This window comes from Ornithodoros turicata, chromosome 4 (genome assembly GCF_037126465.1).
Source record: "Ornithodoros turicata isolate Travis chromosome 4, ASM3712646v1, whole genome shotgun sequence".
Lineage (NCBI taxonomy): Eukaryota > Metazoa > Arthropoda > Arachnida > Ixodida > Argasidae > Ornithodoros > Ornithodoros turicata.
This window is the reverse complement of record NC_088204.1, coordinates 71,768,993-71,796,785: the sequence shown is the minus strand read 5'-3', so window position 1 is coordinate 71,796,785 and position 27,793 is coordinate 71,768,993. Positions and strand designations below refer to the sequence as shown.

The 27,793-nt window shown below is 46.7% G+C and overlaps 1 protein-coding gene across 1 annotated transcript; it reads right to left on the bottom strand.

Moving 5' to 3' along the window:
* Positions 1-208: 208 nt before the first annotated feature.
* Positions 209-27,793, bottom strand: LOC135393422 (uncharacterized). Its single transcript, XM_064623862.1, has 3 exons — positions 27,640-27,793; positions 7,705-7,800; positions 209-1,421 (listed from the first exon to the last, which is right to left on the bottom strand). The coding sequence occupies exons 1-3, from the start codon at positions 27,725-27,727 to the stop codon at positions 1,042-1,044; spliced, it is 564 nt and encodes a 187-aa protein (XP_064479932.1). The 5' UTR covers positions 27,728-27,793; the 3' UTR covers positions 209-1,041.

The following is a 27,793-nucleotide window of genomic DNA, read 5'->3' as shown; positions in this document are numbered from 1 at the left end:
AGATGTTGCAGCCCTGAAGAGTGTGGATCAAACAGCTTGTCCTGTCCATTGCATGTGTTAGGTATTCCTCAAAAGGAAGCTATCGATTCCCTCCTCTCACAATGCAACGTAGCTCTTTCGCACCTACCTTTGATAAATTTTAGTGCAAATAAAACCGTATCCTAATTGTGATATAGTAGCATGGTAACCCATCAATAATCCGCACAACTAAAAAAATGTTGAATGTTTATTCAAAAAATAAAAAAATATACAAGAGCTATATACAACGAGTCGAAGTATACCAGCACACATCACGCAAATGATGTGAAGCTCTAACGTAAAAACACACGCACGCATAAGAACTCTTTCCAGCCAAAAAATAAAGTGGGACATAAGGAGAGACACGATAGAATGTCAACTCATTCTACCAAGGTGTGCGTCCCTGTACAATTATTCCGCCTCAGTCTAATTATTTTTCCTTCAACGTCTAGGACTAGATGGAGCATTATGCAACCTGATAGACATCATGAAACGCAGAAAAATCATGTTGAAGGACGAAAAAGAAAAGACTTACACATCTACATTTATAAGTCACCTCGGAGCACTCAAGTTCTCAACCAAAGGTAGGAACGCGACAAATACGTCAGACGCACGCGAAAAATATTATTGTGACATTCAGGCTCGAGTCGAGCTGGCTAGCTCCTAGCATACTTCTCCATTTTTGATATTAAAGAAGAAACCAGTAGTAAAAATTACTGTGCGGCAAGTAGCGCATGTTTTCTTTTCAGGAGTTCAAGTATATCTCCTCAAACACTCACTCGCTGAGGTATAAAAACTGACATAATAAAAGCGCGCAACCTTCATCGAGTAAAGTTGGCCTTGTTGTTAAGTACTGCAACTGGGGAACATGTGGAAGGGTACTACGTCACCTCTAACGGGCAACTCACTGGAGCGCACGTTATTGTACCCCGTCGAGTCCACATGCGCTCGAGCATTCACATTCACACATATGCACAAACATCAGGAGCTCAAAAGGCCTGCCATCGCTCACAAACGTCCTCCTTATTCTCCAATAATCGTTTCACGGTGGCGATGGTGAATAGAGGGCGCTGCATGAGCAGACGCGTTGGCGCTGGTGTCGTTGCCGCCGATCTGGATCGTCGTGAAGCGCTGACGGTCTCTGCGTTCGACGGCCACCAGGTGGCAGCACTTGTGGAAAATCGTTCCCCGGTCTGCGACGCACTGCTCGAAGGTCTGCATGACCCTGCGTCCGTAGTCCGGGATTCTGTTTCGGCCGTGGAAGCTCATCTTGCGGTTGTGCGCTCGGTTTCGGTTTCGCATCAGGAGTCGGGCGGCGTAGAACTTGGCGAAGCAGTGGTAACCCTTGTCGCCAGCGATCTGGCCCAGCATGCAACAGGTGATGTCACCCTGGTTCTGCTCGGCTGCACAAGACACAGAAGGACATGTAACATGGACGACATTGCGTATCATTAGTGAGTTTTAGTGTATCGTACGCTATATCGCCTTGCGTACGCAAGGGATATCGTTGGTGGTTCTGTGAACGCGCAAGACATAAACAGAATGCAACAACTCAGGGAAAAGAGGTGTTGACGCCAGGAATCGAACCTGGGTCTTCTGAATTCCGGTCAGATATGCTAATCATAAACAGAACTTTGCGCATTGCGCAGAACCACGACGCTATTCCTTATACGCAAAGGCGACGGCGTATGATATACTAAAGCTCTCACGGCACAAGCAGAACGGTTAAAAGGAAGAATAATACTGAAGAATATGAGCATTCCCATGAGAATATCTTCCATTCCCAAAAAGTGGTGGTGGTGGTAACATGCCATTTCCGAGCGATTTGCCTGCCGCGGTGTGGCGGCCATAGCTGGGCGAACTCACTCATGAGGGCCCCCATGAGTGCCCCTCACCCTCACCTCATGGCTTTGAGGTGAGGGTGAGTGAGGGCAAGCCCGAGATCAGGCCATCCGTGAGTGCACTCATGAGGTTCTTACCCTCATGAGGTCTCCTGTGAGTGCACTCATGAGGTTTAGCCCCTCATGAGACCTCCTGTGAGTGCACTCATGAGGTTTTGCCCCTCATGAGACCTCCTGTAAATGCACTCATGAGGTCTGAGGGGCGCCAGGTCTGTGTGAGTGAAGTCACTGGTGAGGCCTGAGGGGTGTGAGGTCAGTATGAGTGCATTCAGAAATGAGGTTAAATGACGCTTACGAGACGTGGGCAAATTATGAAGGCACTAGTGATATGGTTCCATCGACCCACCTACACGCAGTGTGCACTTTAAAGGGCTGGTGTGCCCGTTTTTAGCAGTTTCGTATATGTCGCGCTGAGAACAGAGCAAAGTGTCTTGGCTGACTGATTACTTGGTGACATGGTTCCAGCGACCTAACTACAGGCAGGGTGCACTTTAAAGGGCTGGTGTGCCCGTTTTTAGCAATTTCGTCTACGTCGCGCTGGGAACACACCCACGTGTTCTGAGTTGACTGATTACTTGGTGATATGGTTCCAGCGACCCAACTACAGGCATGGTGCACTTTAAAGGGCCCGAGTGCACGTTTTTAGCAATTTCGTCTACGTCGCGCTTGGAACACAACAAAGCCTCCTGAGCTGACTGATTACTTCATCATATGGTTCCAGCGACCTACCTACCGGCAGGGTGCACTTTAAAGGGCTGGTGTGCCCGTTTTTAGCAATTTCATCTATGTCGCTCTAGGAACACAGCCACGCGTCCTGAGCTGACTAATTACTTGGTGATATGGTTCCAGCGACTCGACTACAGGCAGGGTGCACTTTAAAGGGCTGGTGTGCACGTTTTTACCAATTTCGTCTATGTCGCGCTAGGAACACAGTCGTCTATGTCGCGCTAGGAACACAGCAAAGCCTCCTGAGCTGATTGATTACTTGGTGATATGGTTCCATCGACCCACCTACACGCAGTGTGCACTTTAAAGGGCTGGTGTGCCCGTTTTTAGCAGTTTCGTATATGTCGCGCTGGGAAAGAGCAAAGCGTCTTGGCTGACTGATTACTTGGTGGCATGGTTCCAGCGATCCAACTACCTGCAGGGTGCACTTTAAAGGGCTGATGTACACGTTTTTAGCAATTTCGTCTACGTCGCGCTGGGAACACAGCCAAGTGTACTGGGCTTTGTTGTGTTCCCAGCGCGACATAGACGAAATTGCTAAAAACCGGCGCACCTGCTCTTTAAAGTGACTGTCCGGTCGAAAACATAGGTCTGGGAAACACCGCCTTATGATTTCTAATACTCCTCACAACAACTGTGCAAAATATTTCAGAAGAAATCGTATCGCACGATTTATAATCGATATTTTTCTATGCCGCAGTTGGTCCCGAGTAAAGGCCGCAGCGAGCTCTCGCGTGACGTGCATAAGAGCAATGCCGCACGTGACTTGCGCATGCCTGTTTGCGCGATAGTTGATTGTTGCGTGCTAGCATTTGTCCATTATGATGTTTTTGAGTAGCAATCACGCGTTATGTAGACTAAAATGCAGAGTGGCGTCAATGTAAACACAGGTATCACGACGTAGCCTTCTGTTCAGTACACTCATAGACAAAAACACCTCTCTGCATTCCCAGCAACGGCGCAGTCCCCCGCTCCACTTTGTCCATTGGGGACGTCATACTCACGTGACGGCTGACGTACATAGAGGATCCTTGGGGCAAGGAGTATGCGAGGGAGAAAAACGAAACCGGATGTCTTCAGAGGAGTCTTTTTTATTCGATATCTCGAAAACCACGGCGTTTTGTGAACTGAAACTTTCCACCCAGCATGTAAGCTTCCGTGACAGTTGGAAAAAATCAACTTCCGGTTTTCCCGGACTGTCCCTTTAAAGCGCACGCTCTCGGTAGTTGGGTCGCTGGAACCATATCACGAAGAAATCAGTCAGCTCAGGAGGCTTTGCTGTGTTCCCAGCGCGACGTAGACGAAATTCCTCAAAACGGGCACACCAGCCCTTTAAAGTGCACCCTGCCTGTATATGGGTCGATGGAACCATATCGCCAACTAATCAGTCAGCTCAGGACGATTTGCTGTGTTCCCAGCGCGACGTAGACGAAATTGCTAAAAACGTGCACACCAGCCCTTTAAAGTGCACCCTGCCGGTAGTTCGGTCACTGGAACCATATCACCAAGTAATCAGTCAGCTCAGGACGCTTTGCTGTGTTCCCAGCGCAACATAGATGAAATTGGTAAAAACGTGCACACCAGCCCTTTAAAATGCACTCTGCCTGTAGTTGGGTCGCTGGAACCATATCGCCAAGTAATCAGTCAGCTCAGGACGCTTTGCTGTGTTCCCAGCGCGACATAGACTAAATCTGTAAAAACGTGCACACCAGCCCTTTAAAGTGCACCCTGCCTGTAGTTGGGTCGCTGGAACCATATCGCCAAGTAATCAGTCAGCTCAGGACGCTTTGCTGTGTTCCCAGCGCGACATAGACTAAATTTGTAAAAACGTGCACACCAGCCCTTTAAAGTGCACCCTGCCTGTAGTTAGGTCGCTGGAACCATATCGCAAAGTAATCAGTCAGCTCAGGACGCTTTGCTGTGTTCCCAGCGCGACGTAGACGAAATTGCTAAATACGTGCACACCAGCCCTAAGTGTACACAGCCAGTGGTTGTGTCGCTGGAACCACATCATGCGTCATTTGACCTCATTTCTGAATGCCCTCATACTGACCTCACATACCTCAGGCCTCACCAGTGACTTCACTCACAGAGACCTGGCGCCCCTCAGACCTCATGAGTGCACTCACAGGAGGTCTCACGAGGGACACAACCTCATGAGTGCACTCACAGGAGGTCTCATGAGGGACACAACCTCATGAGTGCACTCACAGGAGACATTATGAGGGTAAGACCCTCAGGGCTTGCGTTTGTGAGTGCCGTGAGGGTGAGGGCGAGTGAGGGCCTGTGCTCGTGAGGGCGGTGAGGGTGAGGGCGATTGAGGGCATGTGTCTGTGAGGGCCGTGAGGGTGAGGGCGAGTGAGGGCCTGTGCTCGTGAGGGCGGTGAGGGTGAGGGCGATTGAGGGCATGTGTCTGTGAGGGCCGTGAGGGCGAGGGCGAGTGAGGGCATGTGCTCGTGAGGGCGGTGAGGGTGAGGGCGAGTGAGGGCATGTGCCCGTGAGGGCCGTGAGGGTGAGGGCGAGTGAGGTTTCACCAAAATGCCCACCTATGGTGGCGGCAAAAGATAGTAGGTTTATTCAAATAATGTCGATCGCACGGGAGCACCGCAGTTGGTAGCGAATTTACGTACGCAGAGGCGATATCGTACGATGTACTAAAACACATAGCATTCCGCTACCAGGAGCCCGGTAGGCTACCGCATCCACCGCACCCGATCAACAGATAAGATTCTGAGTCACGTACACCGTCATCTACGTTTACATGAATGCGACAAAAGCTTATCGTATCGACTTATCGCAACAAATCATCAACCAATCCACATCAACCAATCCACCCGTCCGGATAGGTGCCAGGAGGTGCGATAACTCGATAAATACGCTTCCATCGTATTCATGTGATCGCGGCTATTGGTACGGTAACTTGACGGTGACGTTGCCAACGGTATACCAAAACTGGCCACGTCACCGTAGTGGAGATACACTCGTTGACCTGTACGTTCGTTGAGACGCTCGCAGAGAAAAGAAGAAGAAGAAGAAAAAAAAGCCCACGTTTCGTGTCCCGATGGCTCCGGTCCGGCCATTCGCCAGATGGCGGTCTCGCTCGCCGGCGTGGCTCATTATCGCTACTCTGCTCCCTATTTAGTAGTGAGTTTTAGTATACCGTTGATAAGGTTATCGTGCCTATCGGAACCAATCGCGGTGGTGCGTGACTCAGAATTTTGTCCACTGAATGGTTCCGGTTGATACGGTTCGACGGTAGCCACCTTATCAACGGTCTGCTAAAACTCTGTAGCGACTCTAGTCTAAAAGATTAAAATCAGTACTCCGTGATTTATCGCATCTCAAATATCCATGCGTTGCAAGGCTACTACTTTCGAGTAATAAACACGTGGTGCACATGGTCCAACTTCAAACACGATATTGGCACAACACTTTCAAGCGTAACCAAGGTAAGGCGAAGTACTGAAAGGCGATTTTAACTAACAGTGTCCATAACAGTACGCTATCGGCTTTGCGTACGACGCTAGTTACACGCTCCATATCGTTCCCGCCGCGCGATATCAGGACGCCATCCAACTTGACATGTGGCTCTAGATGGTGTAAAGTCAGTACGACCTTGCTGTAGCAGCATTGCTCGAACGGCATTCCTTGAAAGGCGATGCCACTGATAAGAGAAATAGCGTACACATGAGTCGAGGAAGGGGTTCCCCTCTCTTTGAAGTGGCACCACACTCTGATAAGAGGATATATCTGTGGACACGGTGGTCGAACCACTCCTCGAGGTTCACTTGTTTGGAGTCGGCAGTTGACGATTGAGCAGTATAGATACTGAACCCCGTGTTTGTACGAGCGCTTGCTTTTATATCCGCAACCTGATATTGACCATTGCATCCCTTTCGACCGTGCAGCGCAAGCTCGGCAAGTTCTTTCCAGTTTGGGAAGGTTCTTTAGGAGATATTGAAATACATATATAACACTGCCTGGCTACTTTGAGAGCCCCGAGCTTTAACAGTCGACATGACTATTCACGAATGAGCAGTCCTTGTATCTTGTATTCGCTATGCACAGAATTTGACACTCCTCGGGTTGTTTGGTGTTCTCTCGCGCTTGAGTACCTGAAGTATACCTGAAGTAAAGTACCTGAGTAAAGATTGCATACCTGAGCAACTTTTGTATCGCGCAACCAGAACTGTTCGTGTCTTCGTTTGGTGGTCAGCCCGGTGACCACGACCATAGTGTAATCGTGTGCCTCGAAGAACCTGATGTCTTGTACAGAGGCTGATTGTAACGATTTATATTTATTTATTTATTTTAATGGCGGAACTACTACTTGCGTAGAAACTTGTCATAAGCTTTGCCCCTTGATAGCTACATTAGTCGTCATGATTTTCTTGACCTCTTTGTCTTATACAGGGTGCGCCCACTTTTTCATTTTCGTCCAGACTGACTTTATGGCGACTGATGCAAGAGCGAGAGACAAAAGAAAATACAACGCATATACAGGGAATACGTGAGATAATAGGGACCCAAACAGCACAACAACTTGGCCCACTATTGGACCAATATTGACGATATCGGCCCTATATTGGACCAATCTTGGCCCGGCACTGCCAATATTGGTCCAATATTGGGACAAGATGTTGTGCTGCTTGGGGAGTTTTAGGAAATCGTGAGCACCCTCCTACTCCTTTTCCGTATCACTATCAGCCTATCAGCTATCGCTGCGGTGATAGCTGATTGGCTGATAGCGTTACGGAAAAGGAATCGAATGGTTTCCTCACGGTTTCCTAAAACTCCCTAATAGCGAGTGTTAGTACGGAACCGGAACCAATGGTAGACAGCGTGACACATAATCTTATCTGCTGATAGGGTGCGATAGACGCGGTAGCCTACCGGGTCACCGGTTGCGGACCTAAGATCTAATCGCTTGTGTGCCCTTGTGGGTGTTCATCTCCCGACATGATCAATTTTCGATATGTTTAGACATGACGGTATCATCAATGAACCGCTTGTTCTGTCAACGTCCCAGTGAGCTGTAGCGTTAAAAGCGATGCCTTACTTGGAGCAGTTGTGGTAGTATCATCAGCTGCTGTCGAAGGCCTGGCTTCGTTAGTTATCATGGCTTGCTCTTCCTGGTTCATATTGCGAAGGTAATCTGGAACAAAAACGTTACATATTCAGCGTCTGCAAGTCACAGATACGCCATATATTTTTGTTTACAATCCGTTGCACAGGAATATTACAGAAAGAAGACATAAGTGACACAAAATTGATTGTCAACTTTCATCAGTGTAGGGAAAGACACGCACATTTTAAAACGGTATTTAGCTCACGTCTTGCTCGCTAGCCACATGGTAGCGGCGGTGACGTTGTAATTTGCCAAGCAGTACCCTTGCCGACTTATCGGCATGCTGCTGGGGGACATCGTGCTTCGTGGGCCGACTTCATGAGGAACTGTGCCGACATTTCCTCAAAGCCTCTGGGGAAAATCCCCCCAAAATACACCATGGCACCACAGCTGGCGCCAAGACCACATCTACATCCCATTCAAAGCGGGCAGATATTCCACAACCACCATTTTTGAGGTTCAAAAAGAAAATCAAGCCGACACTAGAGTACCCTTTTCTGTGACGTCACGAGTGTGGATCATGCGTGGTCGATCGCTCCTCGCAGATACGTATATCACAAAGTGCTCAATCAAGCCTCATACCGACGCAGAGACCATAGGCTGAAGACGTGCATTGGTGACTAAAACATCGCCGTGCGATATGACAAAGTAATAAAGTATGGCTTGGTACTGCAATACTTGATGCGATTGTTCGGAAAGGCTAGTTTCGTCAACACTTACACCGTGCTGTCAGTCATGGTAGAGAGAGTGGTATGTACCCGTACGCATGATTTGATGTTGCTATTTGAAACAGCAAACTCAAGTACCTCTACCCTCCCCCCATGACTCAACCCCCATAATGTTGAGCAGATAATGATGGATAGGTAGGTATACTCTTCACGACCAGGAAGCCAGGACACGTTCCCCAATATGGTGTAATATAGCAGCAACGGTTGTTTGTGCTCCGGGCCGATTATCAACTGCGCCGCTCTTTGCGAATGGTATCCTTGAGAAAGACAAGAACTTTTGAATTTAGTGTTGGCGCCACGAAGCAACTGTAGCTATGAGCGGCGTACAGATGTGAACAGATGGAGAGAGGACAGCAGGAATGAGTGAGGGACAGGGGAGTTATTGCGCGTCCTGGGCCGACTTCAGGGGGAATTGTACAGACATTCGTCTGGAAAGTCTTCGGAATACCCCGGGAAAACCTCAGATAGCACAGCCGGTGCTAAGAAAGGACAAGAACTGCTCCTCGGTTATGTTATACGTAGCCCACGTGCACGAACGTGCGTTCGGTAGTGCCTCGCCGCACGCCCTCCGTCCTCAACGCTGCTCGTGCGTGAGAACTGGCGAAGCTGCGACTGAGGATACCACTGAGGCACTTCCTGAACGTTTGTGCAATCGGCACCTTAGAGTGTAAAGGAAAAGGTATTTTCAAGCCGAATATTGTTGTTGTTTTCATCGTACAGCCCTTGGCAACACACTGTCTGACCCTCTGTATAGCAGTATTTAGTACCATTGTACGTAATTAGCGAAAAAACAACTGGGTGGTGGTGGGTTCGAATCTTATCACCGGCTACGCTGTCTGAGGTTTACGTTGGGTATTCCGGCAGTCTTTTCAGACGAATGTCGGCACAAACCCCCTGAAGTCGGCCCAGGACGCATACTAGGTAACTCTCCTGTCCCCCACTCCTTCTCTCCATCTGTCCACCTCTGTACCCCACTCACAGCAGCAGTTGCTTCGCGGCGCCAACACAGAATATAAAAAGCAAATGGAGAAAAGGTGGACGTTAAGGTGCTCTCTTTCCTTCTTCCAATTCTGTTTACCTCATCGTCACTATCACTTTCGAGAGTTTTACCGATATCAGTCGCCACTGTACCCAGCCTCGTTGTTGGGTGATGAGCCCCTTTTAAGCTTCACGAGAATTTATAACTTTTTTAAAGATATTGGCTATTTAAATGCTATATTGTTTCACCCAGCTTTGCTCGCATATCATGTTTCACGTCTGAATCTTTATGAAATGCAAATTTTAGTCTAACCTTTCTGCTTTTACCTAGTCACTAGCAACCACTGTCTTGGCGCACTATGACCTCATTTGCTTGTGCACCATAAAAACTCCAATCGTCATCATCATCACCAATTTTGCTCGATCGAGTTTCGCGTGAGAAACGGATTAAACTTTTCAAGGTCTGGCACTCAGACATCCAGAGCGCAGGGTGGCTTCAGTATCCTTTGAACAGAGTGGAAATGACATTTCCGCAACACCTCTACCACGTTAACAAATCCAACCATTACACAATACCCTTGGAGCGCAAACAAGCTCAAAGAAAAAGGACACTCGGCAAGCATCTGGCGAATGTCTCGTCGAGGAAGGGGGGGAACCCCCCGAGAGAAAAGTAGCCGATAAAAAACTACTCGAAAGAAAAGCCATAAAAAGCTGGCCGGTATAATAGCCGGCTTCCTGGGGGCGATATCGGGTGGTCGTACGATGCACGTGCCATTCACGTGATCGGAGCATGACGTAATGCTGGGGGCACACCCGCTCTACATCGCTAGGGGGGGGGGGGATGAAAACGAAATGCAGTCAGTTCCGCGACGTCTTCTTTTTCATACGGCGGACGGAGTGACGGATAGCTTGTTTGGGTTTTCCTCCGGCGGCTCCACTCTTTGCTACACGCCCGATTAGGACTCGCTGGCCGCCGCTAAGCCTATCGCTCGTGAGATAGGCACACTGTCGAGTGAGTACAAGCACCGGAGAGCATTTTAGACGCCATTCTTTCGAAGAGGAAATTCTTCTGACCAATCATTTGCAGAAAAAGGCAAGATGTCTGGTCTGTGTTCACACTATGCATTGGGGAGCCTCTTTTCTACTTATATATTGACTATGAGTGGCTATGAGCGGCGTACAGACGTGGACAGATGGAGAGAGGACAGCAGGAAGGAGTGGGGGACAGGGGGGTTGGGGGTTAGTATGAGTCCTGGGCCGACTTCAGGGGGAACTGTGCAGACATTCGTCTGGAATGTCTTCGGAAAACCGAGGGGGAAAACCTCAGAAAGCACAGCTGGTGACAGGATTCGAACCCGTGTCACCTCCCAGTCCACAATGTTTGAAACGTTGTATATAGAATATACCCTCTCGGGTCGTGCCTACGTTTGAGAACTTATTTTCGTAGTTAAATGTAATAAAGTTATATTGCAAAGTTATCCTTTAGTTGCCGAGATGGCGCTCTTAGGTAGAACACGACTATAACGAAATCATCATCTGTCACGATAACGAAAATAACAACTGGTGGTCTTTAAGGTTGTCTCAGCAATTTGTATACCATGCCAACAAACTGTTCGCGTTCTCGGCCCGCAACCTCCGCAAGCGATACCAAATGGTACGAGCGACCACATAGGTCTGACCATATCAGGATCCGGTCTATAGCTTATACCCACATGCGGTACACATGTGCGGAAACCGCCTGCGGGCTGCCGCTGAGCGACAAGAAAGAGTGCTTGCCGCTCAAGCAGCTACGCTGTCAACGTGCTGCGAACTGCGTGCATGGCCAGAAGAAAAAGAAGTTTGATGTTTGATGTTTTTTGGCGCAATAACATCAGAGGTCATGATGCGCCCGTATAATGATAAAATCTCATCAAGTGTTGTGTGTGGTCACATATTTAAGTGATATCAGTATTAATGTAATAAAATGTAGATTAAACACAGGATGAAAAAGAAAAAGTGTGACGCAACTTCTGTTGATCGGACGAAGATGCGCGGCATCCCGCTAACAGTGTATTCACACGAGCGACATCCTCACGGAAGATCCTAGTGGAAGAAAAAGCGAAAGCAGTGCACACAGAAACGATGTTCCGTCCCGTGTTATGTTGAGCCCTCACACGGTGCGGAATATCCGGAGTGGCGTACTGCGCACGTAGCAGACGACACCGTCAGCGTCTTTCGTGTCGTCTGCTACGGAATATCTTGTGGCTGTGTCGCAGGATATTCCCCACGGTTAAAACTGTACTTGAAGACTTCACGTTGAGAAAAAAGCGATAAAAAGCGATAAAAACCGGGCTGTTTGGTGGTACATTTTTAGGGGAGTTATTGCGCGTACGCCTTTGTTTTGTTTTTGTTTGCCTTTGTACGTTGCCTTTCACGTTGAGCGCTCGCGCTCGGTAAACTATGACGTTTTTCGCGTCTTCCGCTTCTGCGGTGAATGTCGCTCTTGTGAATACACGGTTAAAATCGTGCACTGCGCGGTTGCAGAAGAAGGGAAAAGAAAGCAAGGAAGAAGGCTGCGTGACATCCCGTAAAAACGGCCATTTTCCGCGAAGGATATCTCCGCATGTGTGCGTCTGTTTGCTAAGATATTGGTATCATTGGAGATCTGGTTCTTTTGGCGAGGGTGGCCAAGAGCCCTTTTCTTTATAGGACTCTCGACAGCGGACCTATAGGACCGAGAGTAAGACAACGTCCTCGAAAATTGCTGTTCATTCCAGCAAGATATTGCGAAAACAAAAGAAGGTAGCACTGTCCAACCATTTGCAGTGTGTTCTTTCGTCCCATTGGAAGGGTGCTGAAGGGCGATATTTTTTACATGTGGTAATAATAATTTGTAATGGCTTCGGCAAGACTACGAATAATAGTTTTTTTTTTTTTTCAAGTTGTCGCTTTTGACCGTTCTGTGATTCCGCGGCAGGCAAGAAGAACACCAGAGACGTAGAAGTACGCGTACGATAAGTTCTAGAAATTTCGCAATAATCGACACGATTACAGTTGAGATATGACGCCCGGAATACACGCGCTGACGACCAATGAAACCGAAACTGGTATACACCGCCTTCTGCCATATCACATCGCCGTTCACAACAGAGATGTCATGAGAAAAGAAAGAAAAAAAAAATAAGAAAAGAAAGAAAGTATGTCTTGCATATGTGATGGGGTGCGTTTTCATGTTGACTGAATGGAACCTGAATGCATTAGTTTTAGACCCTGCCTTTCTACCTTTTTTTTTCTTTTTGAAGGGGGGTTGGGGGTGGTGCCCGTTCACGTTTAGCATTAGAAGCTCAAATGACTTTCTGATGAAGTTTTCGGTGGGATTTGACCCGGAGACGCGTGTCTTGAAAAGAAGACAACTCGTTGTCTGTTACACACGAGAAAGAGAGAGAATATTCCAGATGTGGACAGGAGAGAGGAAGTGTGTGCTTGGCGTGACCTCCATTGTTTTCCGAGAATGAATCTGCAAGAGCCCTTTCTCCCACGTATATGCAACGTATGGCAAAAAAAGAAGAAAGAAAAAAGAGATGAAAAAGCAATCAAGATCTCCTCGCTTCTCCTCAGGTTTCTTTGGTGTGCCTTTCTTTAGAGCAACGAGAGCCAAGAGGCAATTACGAAACAATAAAGTGGCAGTCTTGCGAAATGGGAGTGACAGATTGAATGACCAAAGAAGCTGAAATGCGGGGACAGTCGGATGATATTTCACTTGGACGCGCACGAGGAGAAGAAGAGGATGAGGAAAATGAAGGAGAAGGAGGAACAAAGCAAACGCGTAAATAAGAGTGAAAATCGAATAAAAAGAGAGGAGCAATGAAAAAGAAAATCTGTCACAAACGTTTCCTTTTCCTCTTCTTCAACGAGATTGTAAATTATTCCCCGTTCAACAGAGACATCGCAAGGTGGCAAAAAACTAGGGCCTCGCATCGCTAGTCGCATGGATGCTTCTTTGATACCCCGTGTAACATTCGGCGCTACTACTTCTGGGTCAGAGAGGGATTGCTTTCTATATGTACGTCTGTATAACCAAACCCTGGCTAACTATAAGGGCTTTCCAAGAAGGATTAAACTTACGCTGTTGGTTCCTAAATCACATGACGCGATCTGTGTGTGTTTACGTCTCTTTGACCGCTACCTGCTTCACCATCCATTGCCTTTCAGCTGGTGTACACACCAAGACCAATCTTACCTGCGGCTTCGGCCCCGAAATTTGTAAACGTGAAAGTAGAGTTCCTTTCAACTCGAAGACCGCGTCGCTCTCACACGCTCTGTGTAAAAATTCTTCTGTCGAGGAATTTACTTCACCTGAACGATTATTGCACCATCCTGTGTCATACATTTAATCACCTCTTGTCCTTTTTTTTATAGAGAAGGACCTCGACGAAGCCGTTCTAGAAAGAAGATACGACGGAGACACTGGTGTGAAACGTCTGTACGTTCCATTCTTCCATTTCATAATCGCCGTTGGCAACGAGGGCAATTTTCGTCGGCCACAGACGGACGTTTCACAAGGTCGGCCGCGATGACTCAATTTCGATCGTCTGGCTGTTGGAATGCGTAATGAGAGCGCCTTTGCTCATCACTAAAAGGAAATGCCACGACACAAGGAGCAGAAGCACTTTCTTTGGGTGTGATTTTAGCTACGCTAACTGCAGTGGCTTTTAGCGCAAGAACCACTGTACCAGCGTTGTCAACACCCTTTCTTTTCCGTTTCACGAGCAAGTTTCATTCGAATGAAGCTGTGAAAGTGCATTATTTACTTATTGGTGTTACCCTCAAAGCTGATGCAGCACTAGAGAGGGCAATAAGCAATAACTTGCGATACACACACCATGGACAAACAAACAAACAAATAAAAAAGACGAAAGAGTAAACAGGAAAAAGAAGTTGGGGGAAAAAGTGAGGTTCCCCTTTTTCCCGGAGGTTCCCAGTTTAGCGAGTTTAGGGAATAACGTTTTAGAGAAGAGGTTACACTTTAGCTAATGACTTTTCAGCGAAAAGAAGGCTCGTTTTAGAGAAGATGTTTTCGCGAATGAAGTTTTGGTTTCAACATGTAGTGATCGAATCAACAGCGCAGTGTTCGACAATAGTAATAGTGTAAAGGTTGTGTGGTCGTCTTTTATTTCTCTTAGCTTTATTTACATTATCACTTGCAAAATAGTACCAATATGCGTGCTTTCTTTGTGTTCGAAAGATTTTACGACGACTTTCGTTCAAAAGCATTTACAGTATTTCAAGTGATGTACAACGGTGCGCAGACACTCTTTCGTACTCATTTCCTTTCGTCTGCCGAATACGCGTACGATGTATCGCCTCCTGCTCTCGCTGCTGCTCTTCTCTCAGTGCCCCTATGAAGTGCAAGATGGCAGGATACGTCACTCCGACCAAACTGTTAAGGCTACTACCTAATGATTTTCACTAATAAGCCCCACTAATTAATTAATGAAAATAGTCGTGTATTGTGATATCAAACCTCTGAGACAGAACGAGAAAAAAAAAAATCACGAATTTACTCACTTTTTGTTTTTCAGTTTTTTTTTTTTTGCTTTTGTTAAATTCCTTTTATGAAGCTGGGAATACAAATACATTAGTCGCGCGCTAAGAAACTAACACGTCTATGTAGAGCGAGTTTTTCCAAAGGATTGGATTTGATTGGAAAAGAAAGAAAAATATGGAGAGGCCAAATATGGAGAGGAAACGCCATGTATGTGTACTGTTTATGTATACCACGTCATTCTGCAAACGAATTGAGGAGCACCTTCCAAACGATACCCAGAATACAAGTCATGAGACAACGCTGCCCCCCCCCCCCCTCCCTTTTCTGCGCAATAAATAAATAAAAGAACAACAACAGTGGTGGGACGGTAGAACGCAATACGAGCCAAACCGAATCGTTTAGCGGAACACGGAAACCTCGGAGAGCTCCAAATTACGTCGTATTAATTAATTAATTAATTCGTATATTGCACGTAGTCCCTGTTAAGAAAAGAAAAAGGAGGAAAACGCAGGGGGCGAGTTGGCTGCGCGAGTGGTTTCGATTCTTTTTTTTTTTTTTCTCTCTATTTGCGTGTTCCTGGATTAAACCTTTGGTCAGCGAGCTGTTCGGACCTGTGTCACTCTCTGGTCCCTTTCGTAACAGTCCCCTCTCCTTTGGAAATACAAACACCGTGTGCAAGCTATAATAGTTCACTTTACCACACATTTCGTTAAGAAGACCGTACAAGCTACTACAACCCCGCTTCCTCATCGGCTTAGAAATAGGACGGTTAGGAACCCCATGAACAGGTATACGTTCTTACGTGTCTCAATAGGGGAAAGCAAAAGAAACGAAACCGTAGCCATCGCGAAGCTTAGGCCACTTCGCTAAAGACGACACTCTCTAAATCGACTTTCGCTAAAACGTAACGCGTCGCCATTTTCCCTAAAACGTTATTCTCTAAAACGTAGCTATCTAAGGATTGCTTCTAAAATCGAGATTCGCTAAAATGAGGCTCGCTAAACGGGTCATCACGACCACCATTTGTAGACATTCACTACTTTGATCGCGGTATACAGGGTGTTTATTTTTATTCGTTATAGAATTTTTATATAAGAAAAACTAGCAGCGCAAAATGGATGCCGTTTTTGCAGTTGAGTTCTACGTCCAGGCTAACATTTTCTCGAATGAAGTATGGAACTACAAGATGACTAATTACCTAGAATTCATTAATGAACTCTTTAATTGGGGGATTTCGGGCAAAAGCGGGGGATCAGAATGAGACCAATCTAGTTGAAAGCCATTCCACGTTTCAAAAATCCTGAAACACGCACGTGCGTGAAGATATCCACCCCCGAATTTTGATACGCAAATGAGGCGTAACCGAAACCACGACGACCTGGGACGCAGGGGGTGCAGCCCTCATTTCACGTCAGAGGGCCACGTGATTTCGAGCGATGGAGATGATTGGAGTAAGCGGTGCCGACCTGGCGGGTCAGATAAACCGCTTTCCCGCCCAGATAAGCCTCTGTCGGCGAAGGTGATGCGCTTCTCAGGAGCGCTTTTTTCAGTTTCGGCTCATTCGCGTATCAAAGTTCGGGGGTGGATATCTTCACGCACGTGCGTGTTTCAGGATTTTTTGAACGTGGAATGGCTTTCAACTAGGTTGGTCTCTCATTCGGATCTCCCGCTTTTGCACGAAATCCCCTAATTAAGAGTTGATCAATGAATCTTAGGTAATTAGTCATCTTGTAGTTGCACACTTTCTTCGAGAGGATGTCAGCCTGGCCGTAGAACTCAACTGCAAAAACTGCATCTATTTTGCTCTGCTAGTTTTTTTTAAATAAAAATTATGTGACGAATAAAAATAAACACCTTGTATAAATCAACACCACACACGCACAAAAAAGCGTCACAGTAAAACGAAAAAAAGAAATGAAACGATTAGTCCAAAGTGGGATTTCTAAACTGCAAATGAAAAACAAAGGGAATGTACAACTCGAAAACTATCTGGCGTATTTTCGGAACAAGTTATCGTCTGCTAGTAAAGGCACTCAGTGAGCTAACATTGCGTTTATCCAACCAGAATCGATTTATGAGACAAACTAATTGTTGGCTATTGCTATCAATTGAGAGGAAAATTAATTTGTTTCACTCATCAACATAACCATGTTGATGAGTTGAAAACCCAGCCTATCTTAAAGTGACGCACCGAAAGTTGCTTCATGAAGTGGTTTAGCAATAGCAAGTAACGTAAGAGAAACGTTAACTGCAAATATTTCGCGAAAAAATAATGTACGTTCACCCGCGTAACTTCTTGAAGAATTAACACTCATCTAACCCTCATATAACCGCTTCGCTTCAATCAGATTTCTGTTTCAACGCTCTAAGCTGTGACTTCCGTTATTACTAGCCACAGCCTAAGCGAAAGGGGGGGGGGGGAGAGAAACCGCAGCTTCTAAGGCCATCAAGTTCCCCCCAAACATAAAATTACTCCCTCATTATTACGATTAGCCCGTATCCCAATCGCCCTCAAACTATCCACCGGAAGCTTCGATTCAACGTGACGACACTCGAGTGATCTCCTTGTGTATATCTCGTACGTTCTCTTAACTCTAGGGACGCGCAGATTACGAACCGGAAGCAGGCCCAGTCTCATTTGGCGCGCGACACGACGAGATTCAAATCGGGGCCATAACCTTCACCCATTGCGGTTGCTATCGCATCACCAAGATGTATTATCGCACACTGCGGGAAGCGATTACTAATTAGTGGGCATTAAATGAGACGGCGAGTATCCGGTTGCCGAAGGAAATAGCGTCGTACGATGTAGTGTAGCCACGCCCTACGCGTCGTCTTGTTCAATAACCCTTCCTGGCAAACTTTCAAGTTGGATCGTTTAGTGCTCGCCGCACGATCACGTGAGGTGACCACGTGAGGCACAGCGGTCGTCTGTCACGATATTTCGTAGTACGTGGACTGGAGTTCCAACTGGTCCGTTCCCGCAATACTCTTCGTGTGCTCTGATAGACTGCGCTTGTACAGTGCTGGACAAAAGTTTACGAAACACGCCCCGACGCATTCCTTCCACAGAGTGACACGGTAGCAGCGAATGGTACCGTACCCGGTACCCGAATGGTACCGGACTTGCAAACAGGTGACTGCGTTACCTGAGGCGCGTGTATGTAAGTCTGTACGGTCCCATTCGCTGCCAGCGTGTCACTCTGAGGAAGGAAAGCACCGGAGCGTGTTCCGTAAACTTTGGTCAAGCACTGCACCCACGGGGCTACTACTAATCTCGGGCTATCTCTACTTGTCAACGCGCGACCAGAAAACTGACCACGTTCTATTTATTTGTCTATAATTGTTTGTATTAATTCGGCCTGACCACCGGGAAGCAACTGTGGTGATGGTTCATCCGAATGGAGGAAAGCCAGGTTTTCACATTGGTTCAAAATCACAATGACCTACCCGTATTACTGTATAACGTATCAGATGTTGATGTACACGATAGATCGTAATATGCAGCACTTGATTCATAAATTAACGCGCTGTTGCAAAAAAATGCCTATATTAATCCCCTTAAACCTCCTAGCGGCGTTGGCGATACGCCAAATTTGAAACAACCGTGATTCCTACTGATTCCCACCGTGTCTTCCGCATAACGTCGAGATACTCGTCACACTACGAGGATCGTTTCTTAGGGAATCTTCAACCAGGGCTCTGTCTTGAACTGGCAGCCACCGCGCTCTATCTTCGATTGGTTAAAACAGAGCTCCCTCACAGTAGCCTTCGTATGGCGGGCTAGAATGAATGGTGTGCGAGCGACAGCGCAAAAGCTCGTGCATTTCGCCGCCATCTTGTCCACGGTCGTGACCACGCGCTCCCCATGCATTAGATTAGGCGCTTGGCACACCAGTCCTTCTAGCCCGCCATAGCCTTCGGCAGGTGTTTCTTCCTCCATCTCAGAGCGCTCTGGCTATAGAGCACTGGTACAGCCCGCCAGTCGAAGATGCCATTAGTGTACAAACGGTATACGATGCTGTTTATACATATTCTGAGTTGATACCAGTGATTTGAAATAAATATTTGCCCGAAAACTGACGGGCCGAGAGGACGGCAGCAAGGAATGCAAGGTGGTAGGTACGACTCCTTGGCCAAATTTTTCTTCGGTGTGTAAACGGGCAGTTTTGAAACAGGGAACCCAAGAGCTTCGGGGCTCCAAAGAAATAAGCGGTCGTCACTGCGCACGCCGAAAACTGAAACAGTGTTTTGCGACCCCTAAGCGCCTGCGTAGCCTATAATTCTAAAACTATCCTTTTAGAGCTCGGAGCGTTTTACCACGCAGAATTACGATCGTCACGATTTAAAATAAGTGATACAACATCAACGTCTTTCCCTAGAAGTACACTCTGCTAATCCCTTATATATATGGAGGTACTTTTTCGGGTTAAATGCCTTTCTCAGATTCGGGGGGTAAAAATCGGGCGCTATTTTAAAATCTGTAATTAGGGGAGAAATCGGGCGATAATTGTGCCTTCCGGTGTTATTGGGTGTTTTTGTTTCTTCTCTTGTCTATTAAGTCCTTTCCTAATCTCTCTTTTTTGTTTTTTTTTTGCGGGATCGTGACCTTACAGCGGTAATCCCCGAAGGCATAGAGAGTGTTGGCACACATGGGTGTATTGCTGGGAACGTAAGTGACCCATTCTTACATGTGTTACACGTGGCGACCTTTGTTCGTCTTCAGTGGAAACGTCACTTGAGGATTTCATAGTGACTGGAATTCGGGGAGACATCGGGTTTAATCACTCCCTACTTATATACAGGGTGTTTTACTTTTTTTATTCGTTACAGAATTTCTACAAAAAATAGATGCCGTTTCAGCAGTTGGGTTATACGGGCATGCAGACATCCTGAAACGGCTGGACGACTAATAGACCTCTCCCTGTTTGTAAACAAATGACGTCACAGTGTTCGACAGCGCCACCAATTTGGTAGAGTTGAACTACGCTCAATGCTAGTGGCGAACAAGGTCGCGCCCGAAAGCCACGGTCTTGAGGGGATTACGATGGCCTCTGAAAGGGACGCGACCTTCGGTCCTACTTTTCTTTCAATAGGATGCAGCGAACAAGTGCCCATTCGTCGAACCCAGCCCTTCCCTTCCGATTTGTTTCGGTTTCAGTCTGTCTACCAACGTCACGATGACGTTTCTCGCTATGCAAATGAGCCTAAACCAGAACTACACCGTACTCGAGCGAAGAAAGAGCGGCAGGCAATCCCGGTGAGAGGGTCACGTACTTTGGAACGATGGAGCTGATTGGAGTAGGCGTAATCTGAGACCGCTCTCCGACCCAGGTACCGACCGACCGAGTACCCAGGTTCGAATCCCGGTGCCGGCTGTGCTGTTTGGGGTTTTTCCTGGGTTTTCCTCAGACGCTTTCAGACGTGTGTCGGCACAGTTCCCTTAGAAGTCGGCCCAGGACACACATTTCCCCCAGGGCGTCAATCGTGACGTTTCCCACATCTATGAGGCCGACAACGGCGCGAGCCCTTTCACCAGACCAAGACAAGGTGAAGGCCGCGTCGGTGCTGCGCTCGAAAAGCGCGTAGTTCTAGCTTCGGCTCATTTGCATAGCGAAATTTGAGATTTTATATCGCAAAGTACGTTCGCTTCACAGGAGGTAAGAACTCCTATCCGCAGCTATTTAGTTACGGTAATATTGGACTTTTACACTTCATAGTTCTATTAAGAGTCACTAAATAGAGGTACAGAGTATATCGCATTCGTTTTCCGCGTGGGAGCCGCCGTTCCGTGTCCGCGATTGGGCCAGTTGTGTCACGTGGTTTCGCCTTCCAAGAACGCGCCGTCCATGTTGATGCACCTTCATCAAAAACCGGTTTCCTGGGTTGCGAGCTGGCTGACTGCGCGCTGTTCTCGAGCGGAGAAAGGGGGGATTGGCGTCCCGTTGCTAGGCGACGTAGCCGCACCGGACACAAAATGGCGGGCTCACTCGCCGGCGTGGCTCAGTGTCGGTACTCTTGTTCAATACTTCTCCTTCGTAACGGGTGCAGCGTTAATACAAAAACGCACTTTTTCAGACACGGGCGACTAGACGTACCGCCATCCAGATACCTTCATCCATTCTTTACATTCCATCCATTCATCCAGATACCTTCATCCATTGTTACGTCATTTGAAGATTAGAAGTGTAGCACCCAATCAGACGCCAACGTGGAGGTAGTACACATAACGTCGTCTGCTCTAGGTCGGAGAGCAGTCTAGAAGCAGCGAGAAAAAGTGACAAACCTAATTGGTAATACGACTTAAAATGCTGAACAGAAAATGTGCGACCGTGCAATGTACTTCTGCGCGTCATTGGTTTGGCGCGCCGTGTTTTCTACGATGTCGTGCAATTGACTTTCTGCCTCTGACGACGACGACAGCACACAGTGTAGGAATTTCGTCCACGAATCACGCGGGCACCTTCCTTTCTTTCTGCACATGCATTCTGCGATGAAGCCTCCTAAAATATGCGTGCTCACGTTGAAAAACAGTGGCGGACCGACCAACCGCGTGACCGAATGGAGGTAACCGTGATCGCATTGGTTGGATACGGGCCTATCGGATTCATCTATACAAAAGGTGTCAGAGCCAACAAGTTAAAATCGCCGTTTGGTGCCGACACAGTCGGAGAGCTAGTTTGGTTCAAGGACGGTGGATTTGAATAATGAGCGACTCCAATTCTGCCATCTCGCATTTCCTAGAAAACATCAAATTAATAAGTTAATTAATGAATTTTAGCTAATTAGTCGTCCAATAGTTGCACACGCTGTCCTACAGGATGGTCGCCCGGTCGTGTAACCTACCTGCTGAAGCAGCATGTATTTTGCTCTGCTAGTTTTTTTTAGATAAAAACTCTGTAACGAATATTTAAAAAAAAACACCCTGTAGTAATTACTCCCATGACCCCGAAATTTACTCCCCATCACTGCAAATAGACCCAAGACTTCGCATACAACGCACAATTTGTCTCGAAAGGCACCAACGGTTGTCACCACTCACGGGCAAGTTACTCAAAAGAAGTAACAACAGTTTGCCTGCAAAAATAGTAACTGAGTTACAGTTACTCTTTTGGAAAAGAAAGTAGCTACAACTACAGTTGCCACGCTAGAGTCACTTACCGTAGTTACTTTACAGTTACACACTCCCCCCGGAATTTTCCCGGGGGGAGGGGGCATAGCTGCGTACGAGATGGCAAAATTCGTGAAATTCCTGGCTGGGATGGGCAGTATTTAAATACGCTGAAATTAAAGTACAAATACATGTATTTATATTTTGTATCTAAATACAAACTTGAAAATATATTTATAATTATACTTAAATACCAATTTTTGGGTATTTATTTTTGCAAATACTTTATAAATGCTCCTAAATACGCAAGACACTGACTCATATCTTACCCTCATAAGTTACCTTGCATCTGATCATTCGGTAAGAAGGGCAGAGCAGAGTTTGGAGAGCCGTGCAGTCATGCCGTGTTTTCGCAAGCACGTACATGCGACAAACCATTTTAGACGGCGAGTTTTTCACTGTTGCCGCGGACAACGGTCTGGACTACCCGACTATCTTGTTGTACGAATCATCTTCGTCAAATTTAATACGAGCCTTTCTTCATCGGCACCTGTGGAGAAGTGTTCTCCTTTCTGATGCTCCGGCCGAACAGAATTAAGGTACCTAGAAGATGTAGCCTTCGAGGAACCTCATATTAAAATCGCCACGATAACCTAACAAGTAAATGCTAATATTGTTCCTTGCTGGTTTGTTGTTATGATCATCAGTATTTCTGTAATTCCAGGTGACATCTTCGTCTCAGTTGTTATGGTAGTAGTTATGGCATTTAAACACTGTATTGGTATTTGTATTTAAATACTCACATTGAAAAGTACTTAAATTCCTCTTTCAACAAGGTATTTTGTATTTATATTGAAATACTAAAAAAAAGCACTTATACCCATCCCTGATTAAAAAAAAGAAAAAGAAAACGACAGTGTACGTGAAGCCTCGATGAAACGACGCTAAGGAACTTCAACAAAAAGCAGTAACGATATAGTTACAGTTACAACTTACGTTTGTAGAAAAGTAGCTGCAAAAAGTAACTATATAGTTACAGTTACACGTATCTTAGTCACTATACCCAATCAGACTGGTTGTGACAATGTAAACGTGCTTCCGAAACCTTAGACGCTCGGCAACAAAGTTTAGAAAGACGAAGACGTCTCATTGTACGTACGCATGTACCGACGCCCAATTCAGTTAGGTTGATTTCCTTCCGTCTCTATTTCACCCGCCACGTAACAATAGCGTGCGATTGCGCAAAGCTCCTGACGTGACTGCACTTGTGTTTGGTTTCTTCCCTGCTCAATGTACCCGAAACATCGTCGACATTCGATGCATGTGTATCTACGTAGGGGGATGTATCATGCAATCGAGCCCAACTAAGAATAGAATCTCCCTTCCGTGTACATAAGTTGCTTTCCGCGACAAACCGCTCGATCACAGGACCAGAGGAAGCGGACATGACATGCGTTGTCACTTCCTCGTGTCCCATCGTACCCTTTTCTTTTTTTTTTCTGCTTTCGATTGAGCAAGATGGTAAACAGCTTCCTTGCTCATCACCTATGCGATCGTCACCTATGTATTATCATTAACCTCAACGAACCAGGAAAGCTAATCACGAAGCTGTTTTCGTTTGTCCAGCTGCTACGTTAATATAAATGGAGAGGAAGAAAGCAGTATCATATTCCTACCAAAATTTCCTTGTCTCGTGTGTGTTGCTCACGCGTTGAATTCCTGGCTTGCGCAGCATCCAACATAGTCTCTCAGTTATACTATAACGCTCCTTACGACGGTCAATAAGCGGAAGGTCACAATAACCGAATAAACTATGATAATTAGTGTCTGCGACGTCAAGGACTATAACCGCGAATTACCTCGATACTTCTGGCGAGTTGTATTTACTTCAACAATTGAGCTCAAGTGAGAAAAATTTGACACGCAGTAATAGAATAAGTCGTCGAAACACACCGGAGGGACCAGCTCCCGTGGCATAGTGGTTAGGATGATCGTTTTCCACGCCGAGACTGGGAGGTGACACGGTTCGAATCCTGTCATCGTCTGTGCTGTGTGAGATTTTCCGAAGACTTTCCAGACGGATATCGGCACAGTTTCCCTGAAGTCGGCCCAGGACGCATACTAACCCCCCCGTCCCCCCTCCTTCCTACTGTCCTCTCTCCATCTGTCCACGTCTGTACGCCGCTCATAGCCATAGTTGCTTCGCGGCGGAATTAAAAAAAACAGCGGCGGGACGCGAGCTAGGCACTCATTGGTTTACTTGTCAGGTGCGCTAGCCATTGTACCACGCTGACAGGGCTTTCTGGAAGCTTAACAAGGCCCTCAGATTGGGCGGATTTGAAGTATTGACCCTCACACACACACACACACGTACGCTTTCCTTGCACGTTTCTATGTGACACGCAGATTTGAACGGAACGAATGCACCACAGTACACGTGACTGGATCCAGGTTATGGACGAAGCAATGCACCATTCCATTTTTTTTATGATCACAACAATCTAAGAAAAGAAAAAGAAGTAAATTGGGACGCTTCTACCCCCCTGAGTTGCAATTACTCCCCATTTTAGCCCGTGAAATCTACTCCCCAGCACCGTGAATAGCACTGCTTGGACTACCTGCAAGTTTTTTTTAACAACCTTTGCATAAACTAACGTGCACTTGGCCTCAAAAAAGCACTAATTGGCTGTGGAAATCAATCTTGTCCCTTTTCCCTTAGAGCGAACGTCCGACGAACAACCACAAATCCAAATTGCCTCGCACCGCTATAAATAACGATTACCTCCCGGGGACTATATAAGAAATGACATCTTAGGCTTACCCCCTCGAGGGGCAGGCAGAAAGCTTACAAGAACGGAGGTCTCCTCCGACCTTATCGTTCGGGCCGGAAACGAAATGGCACACACCAATACCGAGAGTATCTACCGAAAATTCGGCGATGCATATCACGGCGTGCGAGCGACGATAAGCTGTCTACTCCAGCAACAGCAGCAAAGAAAGGGGGAGAGATGCATAACCGCCCTTGACTTGAGTTACGGGCTCTCTTTTTCTTCCGTCGACCTTGCTGCAGCTACGCCCAACCGTGTTTACCTGCCGTTGGGAGCTGGGCCTGTAGCAAATGCCCTTCTCTCTATGCATATTCATGCAAAACCGCCGCACAGATGGTCAGACCCATAGAGTTTTTATTTTATTTTGGTGTTCCATTTTTTTTTTCGACCACGAGAGCCTACGCCAGAAGAGAGGTCACGAAAAAAAGAAAAAAAAAAAGAAGGAGAACACTGAGGAGGAAGAGGAATGTTCCAGAGTGCGACTCCAGGATCAAAGTTCTGGCATGAGGACAGAGGGCGGAATGTAACATTATAATTGACTGAAATTGTATTTGATAAGAATATACTAACAGGGAAATCGTTTATTTTTTAGTTTTTTTTTGTATTTTTGCATCTTGTAGGTATAGAAGCCACAAGAACATGACTAGAACAAAACTGAAACGCACACACTAGCCCACTATCAAGACATCCACTGCCGCCATGCCGCTTTCGTGTCGACAGTGGAGGTGTGTGTCGCAGATACGACGGCATATACACGCAGGCTACCTGGCGGACAAACTCCATCATACTTGAAGCCCAAGTCTGCGCAAGACAAACCAAAACCTCGCGTGTGTGGTTATTTGTCTTGCCACGTCGCGTGATCAGGTCACGTGGCCATAAGGGTGTCACGTGGTGGTGGCAGATGATGATCGAACCCTTCTTTCATGTCGTCGTGAAAGATAACAGGACATGATCTGTCGTTGAAATAGGAGCCTCGTTTTTGCCACTCGTGGAACACGTCATAGAACCCCAGGTTGTAAAGGGACAGGTAAACAACGTCGCAGTCCAATTGAGTAGAAAGGGTCACCTTCCAACGTATCTTCTTTCACAGACAGGAGAAAAACATAACGCGTCCACCTATCCATCATCACGCTTCCGCTTCAGTTCGATCGTTGAAAACATCCGTTTTCTTTCTTGTTTTCCCTTCTTTTTTTTCTGTGTCACTAAAATGTAAACATTCCTCCTCCCGGCGTGTAAGATGCTGTCACCTTGACACCAACACAAAGGGAACGGATTTCATCCGTTGCGGCGCGCATAATTTATGAGCCAACGAAACCGCTTTCCTTCTCAAGAAGATCGACAATGCGGAGTGGGCTCCCATTGGTCTTCAGAGACGATTTTGTTCAATCATCGCGGGAGATGGTTTGAGGAGACCAATAGGAGGCCTATGGGAATCGCACTGCTTCGCAGGAGGAGAGAGGAAAGTACATATTTTGCACTATCGTGCTCCCGTGATGTGTTCAACTCACTCAGTCCATCTTTGTCCTGAAATGAACTATTATTGAATTTGTTTTTTCATTAATCAAATATGTCATATTCTGCTTCAAAACAGTTTTCAGTATAACTCTCAGTACTCTCGTCAGTAACTCTTTTTCAGGAAGGATTCGAAAAATTCGAGATCCGTAAGATCTGTGGATTCGGAAAATTATGGATTCGTCCCATCTGTACTATTAGCACTACGATATCGTGAGACTCCTGGTCAAAGGAGGATCTCTAAGGGGGGAGTCCGGGTGGCCTAACCCCCACTCAATTTCTGTCGTTACATAAAGTTTCAATTGACCTTAGGTAGTGTGTAGCAGGACACTGTCCAAGGCAGGATCCCCCTTCAGAAAAATCATCGATCCGCGTCACCTTCGGGTAGCCATAAAAACTATAGAATGCAGTGTTGCAGTAGAGAAAACACGAACGGAGATGTCTTCAATATCATCCACACTCTAAGAAGAATAAAAAGAAAACGCGGTACATTTTATATTGTTAAATGCGAAATACGACAGTCGAAGAGTAAGACGCAGTAAAGAGTTCTTCTAATGGGCGAAGATCCTCATGATGAGGGTGCTGATCCTGCTTCACGGTATTATAAATGGGCAATGGTATTGGCAATTCGTACTGGTAATTTATAAAGTGGCGAGCAATTACCAGCACCACAAACAGTCCCCAACAGCGGAACGGCGTAATCCCCTGCTGCACACCTTGACTTCGATCAGGATTATCACTTCGCGTGATGCATATTTGCACGGCAAATCGAGATTGGGAATTGTGGATGGGAGACGACAGATCATCGTTCTGATTAAACGCATATCGCAAACGTTTGTTAGGAAACAACAGTGTCACCTTTGCTGAAAACACACACACATCATTCAGAGACATTTACGTGTCTAACGATATCGCGTAAAGATGGACATGGTACCGTCGTCGTTCCTCATCTTATGAGAACGAAACCGATCGTCTGCTACGAATTTCCTAAGCAGACGACACGAGCCAGTGGATTCCAACACACGCGACGAATCAACATCAAATAGCGCGAGTGGACAGCTCCCTTTGTTACAGCTGACAAGACGTCAGATCCCTTGTCGTCTGCCAAACAGCTGTAAGTTGAGTACTTTAAACTCTTTTCTGAAGTCCCTGACAGATGACATTATCCTGGTGAGGACTCACCTTCGAAGTGGGAGAAACGAATGGGGTTTCTGACCCCATGGCAACAAACAAGGAGGGCGGACGCGAGTAGGACGGTAGTCAGCTGCATCGTGGCCACAAACCAAAGGCACCAGAACACCACGAACGAAAAACCGGTCTCATCTGTTGGCCTCGC